Source organism: Schistocerca nitens, chromosome 5 (assembly GCF_023898315.1).
Source record: "Schistocerca nitens isolate TAMUIC-IGC-003100 chromosome 5, iqSchNite1.1, whole genome shotgun sequence".
Classification (NCBI taxonomy): domain Eukaryota; kingdom Metazoa; phylum Arthropoda; class Insecta; order Orthoptera; family Acrididae; genus Schistocerca; species Schistocerca nitens.
The window spans coordinates 882,336,612-882,357,255 of NC_064618.1; the positions used below are offsets into that span (position 1 = coordinate 882,336,612).

General features: G+C 39.6%; 1 protein-coding gene across 1 annotated transcript in view; it reads right to left on the reverse strand.

Moving 5' to 3' along the window:
• Positions 1 to 20,644, reverse strand: part of LOC126259578 (nuclear pore complex protein Nup205) — a 325,077-nt gene that overhangs the window by 71,175 nt on the left and 233,258 nt on the right. Inside the window, exons 21-24 of the mRNA XM_049956486.1 lie at positions 20,104 to 20,225; positions 19,863 to 20,006; positions 15,171 to 15,353; positions 2,694 to 2,904 (exon numbers count right to left, since the gene is read on the reverse strand). Of these exons, the coding sequence (XP_049812443.1) occupies positions 2,694 to 2,904; positions 15,171 to 15,353; positions 19,863 to 20,006; positions 20,104 to 20,225 (660 nt within the window). The remainder of the gene's footprint in view (positions 1 to 2,693; positions 2,905 to 15,170; positions 15,354 to 19,862; positions 20,007 to 20,103; positions 20,226 to 20,644) is intronic.

A 20,644-nucleotide genomic window follows, 5' to 3' on the forward strand; every position in this document is an offset into this window, starting at 1 on the left:
AATTTAATAGAGGGAAACATTCCACATGGGAAAAATATATCTAAAAACAAAGATGATGTAACTTACCAAACGAAAGCGTTGGTATGTTGATAGAGACACTAACAAACACAAACACACACACACACACAAAATTCAAGCTTTCGCAACCCACGGTTGCTTCATCACGAAAGAGGGAAAGATGAAAGGATATGGGTTTCGGGTTTTAAGGGAGAGGGTAAGGAGTCATTCCAATCCCGTAAAACCCATATCCTTTCGTCTTTCCCTCTCCTTCCCTCTTTCCTGATGAAGCAACAGTGAGTTGCGAAAGCTTGAATTTTGTGTGTGTGTTTGTGTTTGTTTGTGTCTCTATCAATATACCAACGCTTTCGTTTGGTAAGTTACATCATCTTTGTTTTTAGATATATTGCTCTAACCTTGGTTAGTTTTGGGAGAAACAGTGTTCAAATAAGGTAAGCACTTTATTAACAAAAGTGTTATATTTTTCATTCACGTCATGAGCACTGTAAACTTCACGCCAGTGAATGTCTCTGAGGAGTGTCCTAAAATAATCAATTTTTGGCTAATTTATTACCCTCTTGAGTTCAGATTTAACAGATTTTATAGCCTGTTCAGTATTAACATTTAACAGAAGGAACTGCATGTCATGGTCTGACAGGCCATTGACTACTGATTTCGTAATATAGTTTTGTTCATTGAACTTTTCTACAAAGATATTATCAATGGCTGTTTCTGAGCAATTGGCTACCCTAGTGGGGAACTTTACAGTGGGAATTAAGGTGGATGATAGCGTTACTAACTCAAATACATTCTTACTGGGAGAGTCTTTAAGGATATCTACACTGAAGTCACCAGCAACCACTATTTCTTAGTTTTTGGTTGTTAAATGGGCCAGTACAGCTTCAAGGTGGTTTATGAACAGATTAAAGTTACCTGCAGATGCTAAGGATTGTTTATGAAATTCTACTTCTGTTGCACTTGCTTCCATATGCTAAGTTCTATACAAGTAGTCACATGATGTTCAGAGAGACAGATTATGTCAGCTGGGTTTGAGGACTCAAATTTATCTATACAGATAATAAATTCACTAATTTTATTTCTTAGTCCTCGAATATTTTGATGCAATGAATATAGCCGACATTTAACACTGACTGAGTTAAAATTGGGTAGAGTTGAAATTTCTGCTGATTGTTGAAAATTCTTAACCAAGAGCTGTTTATGCTGATGTAATAAGCTAGAACTATGTTTTTTGGTTTCTTTCTCAAACTGAAGGTTTTTAGTTTCTTTCTGTCCTTCCTACCCTAAAAAAAGGTCTTTTCTGAATCCTATAACCAGTTATTTTATCACTCATGACAATGCCTCCCCCCTTTAACTTTCCTGTCCCACAATGTGCCACACTATTAACATACAAAATGTAGTGTTTCTTCCTCGTCCCTTCCTACGACTTTTCTGAGAATTTGTAACACAGCAGTCACACATTCTCTCATCCATTCACTGCATTTAACAAGTTTCACAGATTCTGATTTCTCATGCAATAATTTAAATTTCGAAGAGGGCAGATTTGTAAACCACTATTATACAGCATGCACACAAACCTATCAAAAATGTACTTTATGGTCAGAGTCCACATCTGCCCCCGAAATGTCTCTCAGCTTAAAATGTGGTTCTGAAATTCCTGTCTTGCCATTATATAATCAATCTTCCAGTGTCTCAAGGTCTTTTCCATGTATACAACCTTCTTAGACCAAGTTTTAGTGATGATTAAATTATGCTCTGCACAAAATTCTACTAGGCAGCTCCCTCTTCATCGCCCCCCCCCCCCCCCCCAAATATTCTCCAACTATTTTTCATTTTCATCCTCTTCCTTTCTCAGTTATTGAATTCCAGTCCCCCATCACAATTAAATGTTCCCCTCCCTTAACTAAGTGAATAATTTCTTTTATCTTGTCATATATTATTTAAATCTGTTAATCATCTACAGAGCTAGTTGGCATACAAACATTTACTGTTATGTGGGTGTTGGCTTTGTGTCTATCTTGGCTACAGTAATTCATTCACTATTCTATTCATAGTAGGTAATTTCTTATCTGTTATTAGACTTACTCATCTCTGCCCCTACTTGGTTTACTAGCCTTTACTCACCTGACAGATGTCCTTGTCTGCCACTGCACTTCAATAATTCCCACTATACCTAATTTTGACCAATCCATTTCACTTTTTAAACCTACCTACCCAATTAAAGGAGCTATCATTCTACACTCCATTCTGTACAACGTAATTTTCATTGATATGATATTCTCCTGGGTATTCCTTGCCCCGAAGATCTAAATGGGGACTATTTTACCTCCAGAATATTTTACCCAAAAGGATACTGTCATCAATTAAGCACATAGAAGAGTTTCATGCCCTCTGGAAAATTAACGGTTGTAGATTCCCCTCACTTTCAACTGTACCAACATAACAAGTCCACGTTGCAAAGCCAGTCCAGTGAGTCACATCCGCTGAGGCACTCAAACCCCCCCCCCCCCCCTCCTGACGTAAATAAACTAAGTTGGTTTGTGTTTCTTTCCTTAGCTAAAATAAGACTGAGATGCATAAATAACCAGAAAATGCCGAATAATCAGTTAATTATTCTTTATCAAACTTTTATAATAAAATCAAATCTAATTTAGCCTTATTTTTACAGTCAAGTTTACCTGCTCTGAGAATCCATTCTATGATATTTGTAAGAATTAGGTCTAGCACAGCAGATTTGGTCTGCAAAGTCATTGACAGTTCATTTTGTTTTGCTGCTGTATGGTCCTCTTTCTTCTGCATTTTGTAACAACTGCGAAGATTGACTAGCAGTAACATCAAAGTCCCTGAGCTAAGGTTTGCTAGTTTTGCTGTTGGTTGAGAAGAAGTAACCTGTGGAAAATTCAGATGCCGAAGATGAAATGTAAGATTAAGCCTCTCCAAAATACAAATTTGTTTGCCTACATATTACCTACGTCATACACATATGGACTAGTGGAGACTCTCATCTCTAAATGTAAGAAAGCAGCTCATACAACAAAGTGCATATCATTAGTTTCCAGGAGCAGTGTACTACAACTGATTAAATGAACTAACGTAATTAGTGTAGTGCACCAACAAAAAATAATGAACAGGGTAGAAAGGTCTACGTTCTTGGATGTGCATACCAAAGCAAACTTAAAATGTGAAAAAGCCTCCTAAAACATTTACTTTTGGCATAAGAATAAGTACCTTTTTTTAAAAAGGGAACATGCCTCAGATCACGGAACGGATTTAAAGGAAACCGACCAAGCAATGGAAAAGGATTACGAGATGGTTTACGACTGGGCACCTTAAACGTAAGGACTCTAACTGGGAAGTTAGAAGAAATTGTAGAAATGATGGAAAGGAGGAAATTGGACATCTTGGGACTTGCTGAGACTAGGTGGAGAGGAGTTGGTGAAAAACCACTAAGTAAAGGATGTAAACTGTACTCGATAGGGAATGAGAGGGGAAGAAATGGAGTGGCAATAGTGGTCAGAGAGGGTCTGCAGGAGGAGGTGGAAGGTATCAATGATCGAATGATAAAAGCCAGAGTACGAGTGAAAGGAAAAAGCATTGAAATCATCCAAGCATATACCCCACAGGTGGGGTGTACAAAAAAGGAGGAGGAGGAATTTGAAGATGACATGCAAAAGCAGCTAAATGGAGGTAATCAGATTATAATAGGGGACCTCAATGCACATGTTGGCACAGACAGGAAAGGATTCAAGGAGATAATGGGACCAGAGGGCTGGGGGAACCGAAATAGAGAAGGAAAATTGTTGCTGGAATTCTGCAAGAGGAATGGGCTGGCGATTGCAAATTCCTGGTACAAGAAGAGAAGTAGCCACAAAATAACTTGGTACAGTCCCAAACTTCAGTAGTAGACTATGTACTAGTGGATAGGCAGATGATGAGCAGCCTCACAGATGTTAAGGTCATTCCATCTGAGGCCTTAGACAGTGACCATCGACTGTTGGTAGCCACCCTGAGAGAGAAAAATGATAGGAGGGCAACAGATATACAGGAGAAAAGGTTGAAGACATGGATGCTGAAAGAGGATGAACGGAGGACCCAGTACCAGACACTGATCAGGAAGAAGCTGCCAAAGGAAGATCAGAGAACAGTGGAAGAAGAATGGGGAGATTTTAAGAGGGCTCTAGTTGAGGCAGCTGAGACTGTGTGCGGAAGAACTAGTACAAAGAGGAGAAGTAAGGAAACGCCATGGTGGAACAACATATGTAAAGAGGCAGTACTTCGAAAGAACAAAGCCTTCAGAGAATGGTTCCAGACCCGAACAGAGGAAGCTAGGGTAAAATATAAGGAAAGCAAGAAAGCGGCACAGACCATAGTAAGGGCGGAGAAGAAGAAGTGGATGGAAAAATGGACAAGAATGTTAGAAGAGGACAGTGAAGGGAACAAAAAAGTACTTTACACCATGGTAAGAAATAAGAGGAACGACAGAAGCAAGTGCCTGAGGATCATGGATAATAATGGAAGAGTTGTGGAGGAAATGCATGAGCTCAAAAAGATTTGGAAGGAGTACTTTGAAGATCTGTTGAATGCCGCCAAGCGGGTAACTAACAGCGATGGAGAGCCTAAGGCAGCAGACGATTATAATAGTGGGGAAATTGATGATCTAACTTGGAATGAAGTGGAAGAAGCCATAAAGAGGATGAAAGGGAGCAAGGCACCAGGTTGGGACGAAGTAACAGTGGATATGATACGAGCAGCAGGAGAAGTAGGAACCCAGTGGCTAGACAGAGTGCTGAGGGTGGTGTGGAAGGAGAACAGAATTCCTGAGGATTGGAAGAAAGGAATTATAGTCCCGATCTTCAAGAAAGGGGATAAAAGGAGATGTGAGAACTACAGAGGAATCACCCTGCTATGCCACTGTGGAAAAATCTATGAAAAGATCCTGGAGAAGAGAATAAGAAGCAGTATTGAAAGTAGACTGCAAGAGGAGCAGTATGGTTTCAGACCGGGAACATCAACAACGGACCTCATAATTTGCGGTAAGGCAACTGCAGGAAAGGCACTATGAGTACGGGAAGGACTTAATCATGGCCTTTTTAGATATTGAGAAGGCGTATGACAGTATCTGTAGGGACAAGCTCTGGGATGTGCTGAACGCAAAAGGGATAGATGGAGAGATAACACGAAAAGTCAGAAAAATGTATGAGGGAAGTGAGAGTTGTGTGAAAGTGGGGAGGGAACGTACTGCATGGTTCAAGCTGGAAAATGGGCTGCGACAGGGAAGTGCACTTTCGCCTTTATTGTTTATTATTGTTATGGATGAAATCCTACAGCAAGTATCAGATGCAATTGGAGATCATAAAATGAAAGCAGTGCTTTTTGCCGATGACCTGATGTTATGGGGAAATTGCAAGAAGGAGGTGCAAGAGCAGTTAGATGTATGGGAGGCAACGGCAGCACAATATGGAATGCATTTCTCTGCAAAGAAAAGTGAAATAATTGTCACAACAAGGAAGAAGAATAGGCCAAATGTGGATATAACTTGTGGAGGGGAAAAACTACAAGTGGTAGAGAACTTCAAGTACCTGGGAAGCATGATTGAAAGTAAGGGGGGAAACGCAATGGAAATAAATGAAAGGTGCAGAAAAGCAGGGCAGTTCTACAAATGCATTAGGGGGCTTATTTGGAGCAACGAGGTGCCACAGAAATCCAAGGGAATTATATACCGAACCCACTTTGTCCCCATATTGGCATACGGAAGTGAGACATGGGTAATGCACAAAAGCGACAAAAGTAGAATACAGGCTAGTGAAATGAAGTTCCAGAGGAGCAGGTTGAGTGTAACAAGACGAGACAGATTGCGAAATGTGTATGTGAGGGAAAGACTAAAGGAGGAACCAGTACAGGACAGGATAGAAAAATCAAGACTGCAGTGGTATGGACAGATGAAGAGAATGGATGAGGGAAGAATTCCAAAGAGGATGCTTGATCTGCAACTGGAGGGGAAGAGGCCCAGAGGAAGACCAAGAGATAGATGGGTGAAGGGAGTGAAGGAATGTGTGATGAGAAGAGGAGAGAACTGGACGAAGGTGGAAGAGGGGGAATGGTGGAAAGACAGAACACGATGGAGAGGCTTGTGTTCCCGACAGACCCAGCCAGTGGCTGGAAACTGTCCAAGATGATGATGATGATAATAAGTACCACCTTGGGACATATAAATCAGTAAATAATCATATTCTGACTTTCATTCCCTGATCTCTCTCTCTCTCTCTCTCTCTCTCTCTCTCACTCTCTCTCTCTCACACACACACACACACACACACACACACACACACACACACACCCCTACCATGTAGACGGGACTATATTTTGGCAGGTGGACTGGGATGAGAGGCTGTGTTGGATGTGGTGGATAGAAAGAAAAAGAGCCAGGAAGAGGGAGAAGGGATTTACACAATCGGTATATGCTGAGAGGATTTTAAATTATCAAATTTCAGAGTATGTATAGCTTTGCATTACACAGTACTTGAACAATGATAAGTACCCGCACATCTCCTGTGGCTTCTTAGAACATGTTAAACAGATGGTTTAAAGAACCAGTAACAGAGATAGATTTAAACTTCAACTGAAATTCACCAAGGGAAAAATTTATATAGAATGCATCAGAAAACTGCATTAGTTGAGACAGGTTTAGTTTTCTTCAATTCTACTTAAATATTGCTTTCCAATATCTCTTACCATTCTCAAAATGTTTCAAATATCTTACCTCCACCCTGTGAACTTCCTACAGACCCCTCTCTCATTAATAGCAACAAAATAATTACAAAGCACAAACTTAACTTATAATGAAGTATTAGTTTTATGAATACAAATGTTTTGGTGACCAAATACATTCTAAGTACAGGGTGTATATGCGGACAAGGAAAAAAAATTCCCGGATTTTTCCCGGATTTCCCAGTTAAAAATACAATTTCTCCTGGGTTAAAACACGCTTTTTCCATTTTAAGTGACAGTATATTTTTCCTTATCAATCCTTTGAATGGTTATGTTTTCACATACGGGCGTAGAATTTCACGGCACTTTAGAAAACGAAACTCAGAGAAAAAAGACACGTTTTGGCAATGTTTTTGATGTGCAGCAACATGTACGCTGTGTATTTTCGTATTGCGAAAGTATACATTGGAATTCCACCAAACACCTCATGTTACTTTGAGAACGATTGAAATAGAGGTTGTGATGCGCTTTTGTAAGCCAGTTATAGCTCATGTCACTTGATCTTGCCAGCAGATGACAGCGGATATTCAGAGCATAGGAGACGTGATATAGTCAACCAACAGCAACATCATTGTTAAGTAGCACAAACACACAAACAGGAAAAGTTAATAGCTTAAATTAATATACATAGTGTTGCTACAAGAAAAGAAAAGCTTTCACATATAATATTGGTCCCTAAAGTTAATAAGCAGCAAGAGAAGCTAAGCTTTCGCATATAATGTTAAACTTTTTTGCATGTGTTACACTTTAAGATATATCTCACAAATGTGCCAGTAAAATTTTTAGTAATGACATAAATGTCTGTTCTTCAGGGTTCGAAATTCTTCTGAATGGCTCGTCATCAAGGAGTTGATTTTTAAATGAGAGTCAAACGCTCTGTGATTTTAGAAATTCATGGTACATACTCGCACATAGTTCAACTTACGTAAAAGGATATTTTCAAACCACCATTCACAATATTTTCCCACGACCTGTTAGAAATAAGTTCGTTCCAGCAGTTGCCAGAGAGCGCAGATAACAGGTGACACCGCGCTTATGCAGCTATCATGACGTAGGAAGCCCGTATGTACGTACGTGTAAGACATTGAAAGATCATACGTTATGTCCTAAATGAAATAAGACATCAAAGGATACTCAAAAGAAGTAAGACATCAGAGGATACTCCAAGAGCATCGGAATTTCGTTAACCATACTAAAATGTGCGCATTTAAAGTGCATACTGAAAGTGCACATTCGTATGTTCAGATTCCCAATGAAGTAGACCTCGACCTGATTTTAAGCTTTTCAGTGTGGATTCAGGATGTAAATTTTCTTGGAGCACCAGTACTGTATTATATCATGTTTGGTTCATTATTATGGCATAATGGCATACGTGCTAGGAGATGAAAACGGACACTTGGAATGCAGTGAACAGTTGAAACTAGCCAGTACTGTGAAATTAAGCATTTCGTTTCAAATACATTGACTGCCTCTGCGGAAAATGGCAATAAAAGTCAAATTTCTTTAGCAAACAGACAAAAATAACTTCATTGTTCCACAAAGCGATTAATGCTTGGCTGTCAGAAAGGTGGAAATAAAATAAAATCTGAAACTAATGATAGTTTGGCCTTCCGTAATTATGTGAATGTATTTAATTCGCTTCATTTTGTTTTCATTTGACGTGAGAATAAACGAAGGGGAAATAGCAAAATCACTAAATGTAAACACGAGTCACGTGGAGACTACCCACTATAACTCAGACTGCTCTGCACATCAGCCCCGGATCTAACATATTTGCGAACCGGATCAATACTAAAAAAAAAAAAATCGAATTTTCAAAAGTATGTTCATGTTGTAGCGCACATCTTTCTGAAAAGTCTGAAACATAAAACATGTGTGTTAGAGGAAATGTAAGACATATATTATTTGGTCTTAAGTGTGCCAAAGTGCAGTGCCACGCCTCTTCATAAAGCATTCTTCTACTGCACGTCACTGTAAAGAAAGTACACATATCTTCAATCCTTAGCTCCTAGCATTTTTTCCTCTCTAATCTTGCTACAGCTTTACATGGTGTGCTTTCCTTTCTGCGAAAGAATCTATTACCTCATCAAAGTTCGTCAAACTTTTGCTACATGAAAAATCGAAATGTTGTTATCTAATACTGAAAAAGCTGTTAACACAAATAATACCCAAGACTGGTGTGGTTTCTCGATCTGATTATGTCTGTTTTGTCACTGTCTGCTAGATAAAACAAAATAGGCCTTTCTAATATTGCAGCAATTTTGTAACACACACCAAATAAACGAGACTGTTTTGGCACAAATGGCCATTTTTATAACACGGCAGAATATAATTCACGAAGTACCAATATCAAATGCCTATTAGGCCTACTACAAGCAAAAAGCTTCATGTTAGGCAATAGTTTCACATTTCATTCATACGCACCAGTTTCTCAAGCATGAGATCGAAAAGTAGTATTACGAAATTTTTATATAAATTTGGAATCGTCTTATTCTTCCACAATTCATGTGATGTCCCCGGTTTTTCTTCTTCATCGTTCTAACAATCTTGTCATCACGAATTCTGTAGCTATTCCTGCCTTTGTCAAAATTTGTTCGCCGATAAACTTCACTAAACCTGCCAGAATCAGAGGTTTAGTTATCCCGCGACTGTTTTCCGGTTAGGCGTTATTACGTGTTCGTCACACGGTTTCCGCGTTACTTCCAGAATAGAACTGAAACAGCTGCTAGCCGGGGACTGTACAACTGGTCCTTACTAGTGTAGCTGGCAGACGTTTGCATGAGCACTGTGTGTCATCGTTATATATGGCGCATTTCCTTTGCAATTTAAGTTATTTTCGTTTTTTTCCTCTCTTTTATGTTTCATTGTTGAAGTATTATTCTGCAGTAGTGGGATATAGTAATACCCTTTGTTAGAGTATCGGTTCTTACCAGTGAAAATGACAAAAATTTAACTGAAAACTAAAACACTGAAAAATTCCCGGAATTCTCCCAGTTTTCTCCTGGATGAAAAAATTCCCGGGTTTTTCCCGGATCTCCCGGTTGTCCCGGGTCGTATATACCCTGAAGTACCTCCACACAGTTTTGCTATCCTCTGAACATTCCTATGCCAGAAATAAGGAAAATTCCAATAGCAATAAAGGATGCTCCTGGATGGAAAAATATGGAAAATAAGGAAAAGCAACCCACTCACCCACAGTGAGCCAATGTGTGGAGCACAGATACACACAAAAGAGGCAGTGATCACACTAGCTTTTGAGCTCTTTGACCATTTCTAGTAAAACACACACACACACACACACACACACACACACACACACACACACGTGGTGAGACTCAACATAATTCGAATGATATCTCATTTCATTATATTTGATTAACACAAGGGGGGGGGGGGGGGAGATTACATAGTGGAGTGCCTCCAACATCAATACATTTTACATTTATGGAGGAAACATCTGTTTTAAAGCTTACTATAAACAGTTTTCTAATCAGTAGAACACAATAATTACAATTTAAAAAGTGCCTACATCTAACATTAGGGAATGACTGGCAAGAGCAGGGGAAAGAAATGCAGTAAAAGAAGAATGGGTAGCATTGACAGATGAATTAGTGAAGGCAGCAGAGCATAAAGTTGGTAAAAAGATGAGGGCTAGTAGAAATCCTTGGGCAACAGAAGAGATATTGAATTTAATTGATGAAAGAAGAAAATAAAAAATGCAGTAAATAAAGCAGGTGGAAAGGAGTGAAAACGTCTCAAAAATGAGACTGACAGAAATTGCAAAATGGCTAAGCAGGGATGGCTAAAGGACAAATGTAAGTTTATAGAAGCATGTATCCCTAGGGGGTAAGATAGATACTGCCTACAGGAAAATTAGAGAGGCCTTTGGAGAAAAGACAACCACCTGTATGAATATCACGAGCTGACGGAAAACCCATCCTAAGTAAAGAAGGGAAAGCAGAAAGGTGGAAGGAGTATATAGTGGGTCTACACAAGAATGATGTACTTGAGGGCAATATTATAAGAGATGGAAGAGGATGTAGATGAAGCTGAAATGGGAGATATGATACTGTGTGAAGGATCTGACAGAGCACTTGAAAGACCTAAGTCAAAACAAGGCCCCAGGAGTAGACAACATTTCATTAGAGCTACTAATAGCCTTGGAAGAGCCAGCCATGACAAAACTCTTCCATCTGGTGAGCAAGATGTATGAGAGAGGTGAAATACCCTCAGACTTCAAGAAGAATATAATTATTCCAGTCCCAAAGAAAGCAGGTGTTGACAGGTGTGAAAATTACTGAACTATCAGTTTAATAAATCATGGTTGCCAAATACTAATTCTAATTTTTTACAGACGAATGGAAAAACTGGTAGAAGCCAACTTCAGGCTAAGTCATTTTGGATTCCGAAAAATGCTGCAACACACGAGGCAATGCTGATCCTACGACTTATCTTAGAAGATATACAGGGCTATTACAAATGACTGAAGCGATTTCATAAATTCACTGTTGCTCCATTCATTGACATATGGTCACGACACACTACAGATACGTAGAAAAACTCATAAAGTTTTGTTCGGCAGAAGTCGCACTTCAGGTTTCTGCCGCCAGAGCGCTCGAGAGCGCAGTGAGACAAAATGGCGACAGGAGCCGAGAAAGCGTATGTCGTGCTTGAAATGCACTCACATCAGTCAGTCATAACAGTGCAACGACACTTCAGGACAAAGTTCAACAAAGATCCACCAACTGCTAACTCCATTCGGCGATGGTATGCGCAGTTTAAAGCTTCTGGATGCCTCTGTAAGGGGAAATCAACGGGTCGGCCTACAGTGAGCGAAGAAACGGTTGAACGCGTGCGGGCAAGTTACACGCGTAGCCCGCGGAAGTCGACGAATAAAGCAAGCAGGGAACTAAACGTACCACACCCGACGGTTTGGAAAATCTTACGGAAAAGGCTAAAGCAGAAGCCTTACCGTTTACAATTGCTACAAGCCCTGACACCCGATGACAAAGTCAAACGCTTTGAATTTTCGGCGCGGTTGCAACAGCTCATGGAAGAGGATGCGTTCAGTGCGAAACTTGTTTTCAGTGATGAAGCAACATTTTTTCTTGATGATGAAGTGAACAGACACAATGTGCGAATCTGGGCGGTAGAGAATCCTCATGCATTCGTGCAGCAAATTCGCAATTCACCAAAAGTTAACGTGTTTTGTGCAATCTCACGGTTTAAAGTTTACGGCCCCTTTTTCTTCTGCGAAAAAAACGTTACAGGACACGTGTATCTGGACATGCTGGAAAATTGGCTCATGCCACAACTGGAGACCGACACCGCCGACTTCATCTTTCAACAGGATGGTGCTCCACCGCACTTCCATCATGATGTTCGGCATTTCTTAAACAGGAGATTGGAAAACCGATGGATCGGTCGTGGTGGAGATCATGATCAGCAATTCATGTCATGGCCTCCACGCTCTCCCGACTTAACCCCATGCGATTTCTTTCTGTGGGGTTATGTGAAGGATTCAGTGTTTAAACCTCCTCTACCAAGAAACGTACCAGAACTGCAAGCTCGCATCAACGATGCTTTCGAACTCATTGATGGGGACATGCTGCGCCGAGTGTGGGAGGAACCTGATTATCAGCTTGATGTCTGCCGAATCACTAAAGAGGCACATATCGAACATTTGTGAATGCCTAAAAAAACTTTTTGAGTTTTTGTATGTGTGTGAAAATATCTCAAATAATAAAGTTATTGTAGAGCTGTGAAACCGCTTCAATCATTTGTAATAACCCTGTATTAAGGATACGCAAACATATGTTTTTAGCATTTGTAGACTTTGAGAAAGCTTTTGACGATTTCAACTGGAATACTCTCAAATTCTGAAGGTGGCAGGGGTCAAATACAGGGAGCGAAAGGCTATTTACAATTTGAACAGAAACCAGATGGCAGTTATAAGGGTCGAGGGGCATGAACGGAAACAGTGGTTGGGAAGGGAGTGCGACAGGGTTGTAGCCTATCCCTGATGTTATTCAATCTGTATATTGAGCAAGCAGTGAAGGAAACAAAAGAAAAATTGAAAGCAGGAATTAAAATCCATGGAGAAGAAATAAAAATTTTTAAGGTTTGCCAATGACATTGTAATTCTGTCAGAGACAGCAAAGGACCTGGAAGAGCAGTTGAATGGAATGGATGGTGTCTTGAAAGGAGGATATAAGAAAAACATCAACAAAAACGAAACGGGGATAATGGCACATAGTCGCATTAAATCAGGTGATGCTGAGAGAATTTGATTAGGAAATGACACACTTAGAGTAGTAAATGAGTTCTGCTATTTGGGGAGCAAAGTAACTGATGATGATGGAAATAGAGAGGATATAAAATGTAGACTGGCAATGGCATGAAAAGCGTTTGTGAAGAAGAGAAATTTGTTAACACTGAGAATAAATTTAAGTGTCAGGAAGTCTTTTCTGAGAGTATTTGTAGAGTGTAGCCATGTACGGAAGTAAAACATGACAATAAACAGTTTAGACTAGAAAAGAATAGAAGCTTTTGAAATGTGGTGCTACAGAAGAAAGCTAAAGATTAGATGTATAGATCATGTAACTAATGAGGAGGTACTGAACAGAATTGAGGAGAAGAGGAATTTATGGCACAACTTGATAGAAGAAGGGAACGGTTGGTAGGACACATTCTGAGGCATCAAGGGATCACTAATTTAGTACTGGAGGTAAACGTGGAGGATAAAAATCAGAGGGAGACCAAGGCCTGAATACACTAAACAGATTCAGAAGGATGTAGGTTGCAGTAGTTATTCGAAGATGAAGCAGCTTGCACAGGATAGAGCAGCATGGAGAGCTGCATCAAACCAGTCTCAGGACTGACGACCACCACCACCACCACCACCACCACCACCACCACCACAACAACATAACAGAGCATATAGCGGTGTAAGCCACCAAATTTCTCTTAAATGTGCCTACATGTTAGACCATTGTCCTGTCAAAGGCCAAAAATATGTGAATTTTGTACAAAGTCAATAGAGTAAAGCACTTATTGGAGTATAAACCCTACCAGCTATTTCCTTCTACTTGTTCATAAAACATTTATATCAAAGTAAGCAATTTTTTCATTTGGCATCGAAGAATGCTCTTCTAATATTCATTTAATTATTTAAATCAATGGTTGCCCAAGCAGTATAATTAATGTAATTGGCAGCCACCTCCCACATTCCCTACCAAGGACACTGCATTGGAACAAACAATAACACACTATTAGATAGTTACTAATAAACTTTTCAATATAGTGTTCCCATGTGCATTAATGGACGCCTGAGTGAGATCATACATACAGTAGAGTTTTTTCAGACAGCTGTGTTTCCATATTCAAATGAGATACTGTGAACAAAAACTCAAAAAATGAAACCTTTGTTATACAGCAACACAAACCATATTGTAAAGACCTTTCCTTGGTGTGAATGAATGGAACGAATAAACTAACTAGGACTAGCTGGAATATGCTACCGACTTCAGTCCAATTTCGGTACATCAAATAGGTTACAAGATACTAACCATTCACTAATTTGTAATGTTTAAAAATGCAAAATCCAGGATGGAATGTAACAATATTATGATGGGGATAGTTGCTACTCACCATATAGCAGAGGTGCTGAGTCGCAGATACGCATAACAAAACGACTGTCAGAAAATGAGCTTTCGTCCAGCAAGGCCTTCAGATAGAAAACAAACACACACACACACACACACACACACACACACACACACACACACACACACAGAGTCTGCCTACTGAGGCCACACCTGTGCTGTAGCCTCAGCAGCTAGGGACTGCAGTCATCTGTGTGTGAATGTGTGTGTGTGTGTGTGTGTGTGTGTGTGTGTTTTCTATCTCGTTGGACGAAAGCCCATTTTCTGACAGTCTTTTTGTTATGCATATCTGTGACCCAGCCACCTCTGCTATATAGTGGGTAGCAACAATCCTTTTCACAATATTGCTAATCTGTAATGTTTTTAGTAGATTCTGCTACAAACTAATTCTGCTTGCTAGAAAGTAGCACAGCCTCATGGCTACAACACAACGAAAACATTTTAACCTTTTATGTGGACACCAATAAATGGCAAACAAGTTTCTACTCTTGGAGCTGTCTCTCAGTAAAAAGCAATTCAATATAATACTGTGTGTGAATCCAATAAGCATAGCAAACCAATGCCCACTACTACTACTACTACTACTACTAATACACACTATATTTTACACTTTTCTTAGGCATAAGCAACTAATAGTATTCACAAACCAATTACAGAATAAAATTAGAACTACTGATAATTGTCTTCACTGAATTTAAGCAAATTAGACAGTTTTCATTATACCTTCCACAGAAGGAGCTGCACAGCGTCCAATAAAACATCTTGTCTTGTTTCATATGGCAACACATCTAATGGTGCCGTAATGAACATCACCTCTATAACTTGCCGCCATGCGTCAACATAGTGAACTGTAGCACTACTTCTTTGTCGCTGCTTGTTTATTCTAATTGCATATTTCAAGACCTCCTACAAGGAAAATAAAAGCATTATTTGTAGTATGTTGCTAGTATTAAAAGAAATTGTTCATTAGAGAGGAAGGCGGAATAAACTTCATTTTTAACATCCTTATGTAGATTCTAGAAACAGAGAAAAAAAAATTAAGCAAATTCAACTAATATGTTAACATTAATATCTTAATCATACAAAAATTTAGAAACTGTTTGATTTCAAAATTTTCTACGTGTAATGCCAAAAAACTCAATATTTTTTTAACAAATTAATTTCATTCTCTTAGATTTTTCAAGCCTATATCATCTGTACAAGAAACAATGGTGAAAGACTGATTACAGATGAACAGACAAAGAGAGGCCAAGAGGAAGGGGTTTCTCAGAGAAAGGGTTGTTTGTACACGATTTCTCTTTCCCCATTACTTCGCCCTCATTTCTCTGCCTTCATTTCCATTCCTTCACTCCTCCCTTCCTGCTGCTCTCAAATTCTTCAGAGAACCAACTGTACGCATTGTAAAGGTGTGAAATTATAAACACGACTTAGAACAAGCAGTGTAGTGCCAAGGCAGAATCGGGCCAAGGCAAAGCTGAGCACTGGCCAGTGGAGTGCGCAGTCAGTGGCTTCGCAGCTGCCTCTGTGTTGACAGACCTGGTGTCAATATGATGTGTAATCTTCTTAATAAATATTTTCATACATACTCCGGAAGCCACTGTATCTTGCACGGCGGAGGTTACAATTTACCACCACTAATCACGTCCTATTACAGTTGTCATCGTCATCGTCATCCAACATAAGGTGCTACTTGGGGTGCCAGCACAACTGTAAGATTTCTAAACAGAGTGTCTCACAGTTATTGATGGCCACTCGGAATGACAAGCAGAGGGGCACCTGAGCGCAAGATTTTTATCACAATTAGTAGCAAAAACTGACACACATTAAACTGTACGAGGGAAAAGGGGAGGAGAGTCCAAATGACAAGATGCTCGTGCAGAGAAACGACGTCGAAACGACTCTGCACAGTCATCTAAATTACACAGATCCACACTATATACGTGGTCACCTACACTATACAGATCCACATTATACGCAGTCACCTACACTATACAGATACACTTGAAACCCTCCACAAAGTAAGGGGACCGTTGTGCGCAGAGGAACAAAACGAGTTCAGTTTGAACAGTCAGTTCTACGCCTCGAAGTCTCACAGCCGACGATGCCGTACAAATCTTTCTTTTTGTAATATTGATCACAATATTAGTACATACATCCTAAACCAGTAAATATGTTTTGAAAAAGGTTTCAGTCATGATCAAACACAGTTTTTTGCCCATAAACGGTTTGGTGAAATTTCACCATCGTCAAGGGGTTCACTTTATTTTCCGTCAAAGACAGGGTAAAAATTTGCATGATAAACATAAAATAAAATGATACCCACTTGTAACTTACCAACTCTTTTCGTACGCTCTGTCTTGTCGAATTTCTTCTCTGCTTTATTCCACACAGATTTTTAGGAACTTCAGCGTAAAATAACTGTACACAGTCTAGTCGGAATTTACTTTCACTTCATTCGTGTTTGTTGTTCGTAACTACCTCAGATGATCAGTTTGCTGGTCTTGTATTACACTTAATTATCAATACAGATTGGCAAGCTACATAGGCTGTAAGCCTTCAAACAAAAGCAGTAAACTAAAAAACGAAACAATAATAGGTACTATTTTATGTGAGTGCAGTTTTAACATGTGTGGGGGGGTTTGTAGCTGGACTAGTTAATAAACTAACCAAATGTAACTGGCTCCTCCAGTGCAGTCCCCAATAATCAGTCTTTCCTTCTCATACCATGTGTTAAGTCTCCCCTGACCCAGGGTTCTGGGCAACTTTTCCAAACTCCACCCCTTTTCCTAAAGCTCTCCAGTTCCTTCCCCTTCACCCCTTCTCCTTCTGCTGGAAGAAGGAGCTACTGGTTCCGAAAGCTTACATAAGTAAAACCTTTTTTATATGTGTGTTCTGCTGCAGCTACCGGCGAGTAGATTTTTCGTCTATCAAATTACATTATATTGTGAAAAATTGATTATATTCATTGTTACAAGAAACTAACCTTTTATTTTAGTAAAGTATACGCTTTTGGAAATGGAATAATTGGGGCAACAAAGCTGTAACACTGTATTTCGGAAAGTATTCCATTTTAAGAATGGGACATTCTACAAGACAAAAATTTTCAATACAAATTACTTTCGAAATATTAACTTTTGGACAAAGTAAAATGTTTCTTTGAATGATGGAAGGGGAGGGAGCTTTCAAATAAGCTATTGTATATCAAACTTCAAGCAAACTATTATTAGCAGGTTTGAATTTTAACTCAAACATAGTTCACAGTATCATAAATTATGAATATTTATTTAAGTAAAATGTTTACATATGCACTAAATATATTATTGTCATCAGCAGTCGATAAAGTATACTATGAATAATGAAGCTTAGTGAACATCTCGCTTAGACAATGGCCAACAGCATGTACAAATTTTTATAAAATATGGAACACTTTGCTATCTGTGCTACCAGTTCTGGTTCTGAACCATCATTAATGGCAGGAAAACTATCACAGATGTATCACATGCCATACAAGTATGCTCAACAGGAATAGTACACTGAATAGGAGGGTGTCTAGGACGTTATACATGACACTGATTAGACCGCTGATGACATACGAAGCTCCTGTCTGGGGATACGCAGCATCCACACACCTGGACCGCCTTCAGAAAATACAGAACAAGGTATTACGTATCATAAGCAATGCTCCCCGATACACACGGACAGCGGACCTTCAGCAAGAATACTGACTGGAGACTCTCCAGGAGGTATTCAAAAAAACTCGCCACACGACTGTACAAGAAATCAAGTCACTCTAACAATCCTCACATCCTACACCTGGGCAACTACGGTCACAACCATAGATGGAAACACAAGCGCCCAAAGACACTCCTTAGGGACTAACCATCTATGGTAACTTCGTAACTACGCAAATGACACAATGAGGCGAGCCCCTGCACATCAGCCACTGACTAGCTTGCTAGCTGAGCCTCTGCCATGAGAACTGGCAATCACATGGAAGCCACACACAACACACATACAAACTCCCAACAAAGGACTGATCATTCCATGACAATCTGGCATTGCTTCTATGGTACTGATGCACGATACCCAACAGCTAACATAACCTTACCTTGCACGATCTATTGCAGATAGCAAGAAACCACTACTGCCCTTACTACCCAACCTGACACTGTCGCAGAGGTTTTTTTCCCTTGGCACTTTTTTCCCCTCTGCCCTTCACACCGCTCTTCTATCAAGCTTGACTCTGTCGAGCTTTTCGACCACTTCTATCACCCAGATGCGCCTGTATTAATGGGTAACCCTACCCAGACATACGGATAACATCGCAGTTCTTCGCTCCTGCGATCTCCTCGATTCTAAACACTAACAATGCAGAGGTGACAGTAGACCTTTCAAGTTGGTCACAATGCTTGTGTGAGTGTGGAGAAAAAAAACACGTGCCTATTAGAGGCAGCACAGTGTTACTTCTCTCTCTCTCTCTCTCTCTCTCTCTCTCTCTCTCTCTCTTTTAATATATAAGTTAAGTGAAATGCTATATGAATGAAAATTTGACAGTTCTGTACACAAGCTACATAAATTGTGTGTACAGCGAAGGAAACGAACTAAATAAGTTAATAAATGAACAAAACATTGAAATTTCTTGGCAGAGTAAAACTGTGTGCCGGACCAAGACTCGGGACCTTTGCCTTTCGCGGGCAAGTGCTCTACCTCTCAGCTACCCGAGCACGGCTCATGACCCGTCCTCAGAGCTTTACTTCCACCAATACCTACTCTCCCACCTTCCTAACTTCACAGAAGCTCTCCTGAGAGCTTCTGTGAAGTTAAGAAGGTAGGATACAAGGTACAGGCGGAAGTAAAGCTGTGAAGATGGGTCGTGAGTTGTGCTTGGGTAGCTAAGATGGTACAGCACTTGCCCGTTAAAGACGGAGATCTCAAGTTCGAGTCTCGGTCTCGCACACAGTTTTAATCTGCTATGAAGTTTCATATCAGCGCACATTCCACTACAGAGTGAAAATCTCATTCTGGAAATAAAACATTATTTAAAGAGTAGAGCTGCAGCAAATTGAGCTATTCCAAATTGCTGTCTCGCACACTAACAATGGTGAAACTTCACCGTAACACGTACGGGTGAAAAGAAGAGAGAAAAACTGTGTTTGCTCACAGCAGCATCCTTCTTCAAAACGTATTTATTTGAAAACAAACAAGCACAAAGAGTGAGCTTTAATTTTGAGATACATATCCTAGTAAGGTTAGCAGTAAGGTTAGCAGTAAGGTAACGCTACGAAAGATGGTATGAAACAGTAATCAGCAATTTTTTTCAGCTTCATGCCTTCCTCTGCTGTTTTACAATTCAGGAAATGCAGATGAATGATGTGATAAGATTCGTTAAAAATAAAAAAATAAGGTTTTTCCTACCTGTATTTCTCCCATGACAAGTGGTCGCTGTGCTGTGTTTGATGTATTTTGAAGTATTTGCAATTGTTCCATTAACCTTTTGTGCAACTTTTTCACATCCACAAGATTTCCATTAACTGATGATATCTGACACTTTGCAATTAGCTGTTATGGGAGATAAATAAAAGAATACATTAATGGAAAAGACATTGCTGAAATTGATACAGGAAAATTCCCTCTTTTTTATTTGTTGGAATTTTACCTGTGATATCTGTGCAGGTTCAAAAAATTCCCACGCTGGCTGTGATATTCCTGGCACTTGGAAATCAAGAAAATGGAGCAGTACCAGTAACGTCTGACGACTTTTAGGCTTCTGCGTGACACCTACAATAAAAATTGTAAAACTGAAGGCTGTATGATGTAACTCAAAAGTACTGGAAATATCAAATTTTTTAACACATTTGATACATGCATGAAATGTAAAAGCAATATGTCAAAGATTACGTAAAATAAGGGAAAAGCAACTACTCATTTATAGTGGACTGATGTGTGGAGCACAGAAACACACAACAGGAAAATGTATTCACACTAGCTTTTCTGTTATGTGTATAATGCTCCACACATCATTCTGCTATACCCAAGTGGTTTCGCTTTCCTTATTTTATGTATTGTACCTTCCAGGAATATCCAATTATTATTGTATGTCAAACATGGCACACCACAACACAGCATATTACCAACCTAAGACACACTGATGACAACTGGAGGTTGGAGCAATGACACATTAGTGCCTGCTTCTGTGA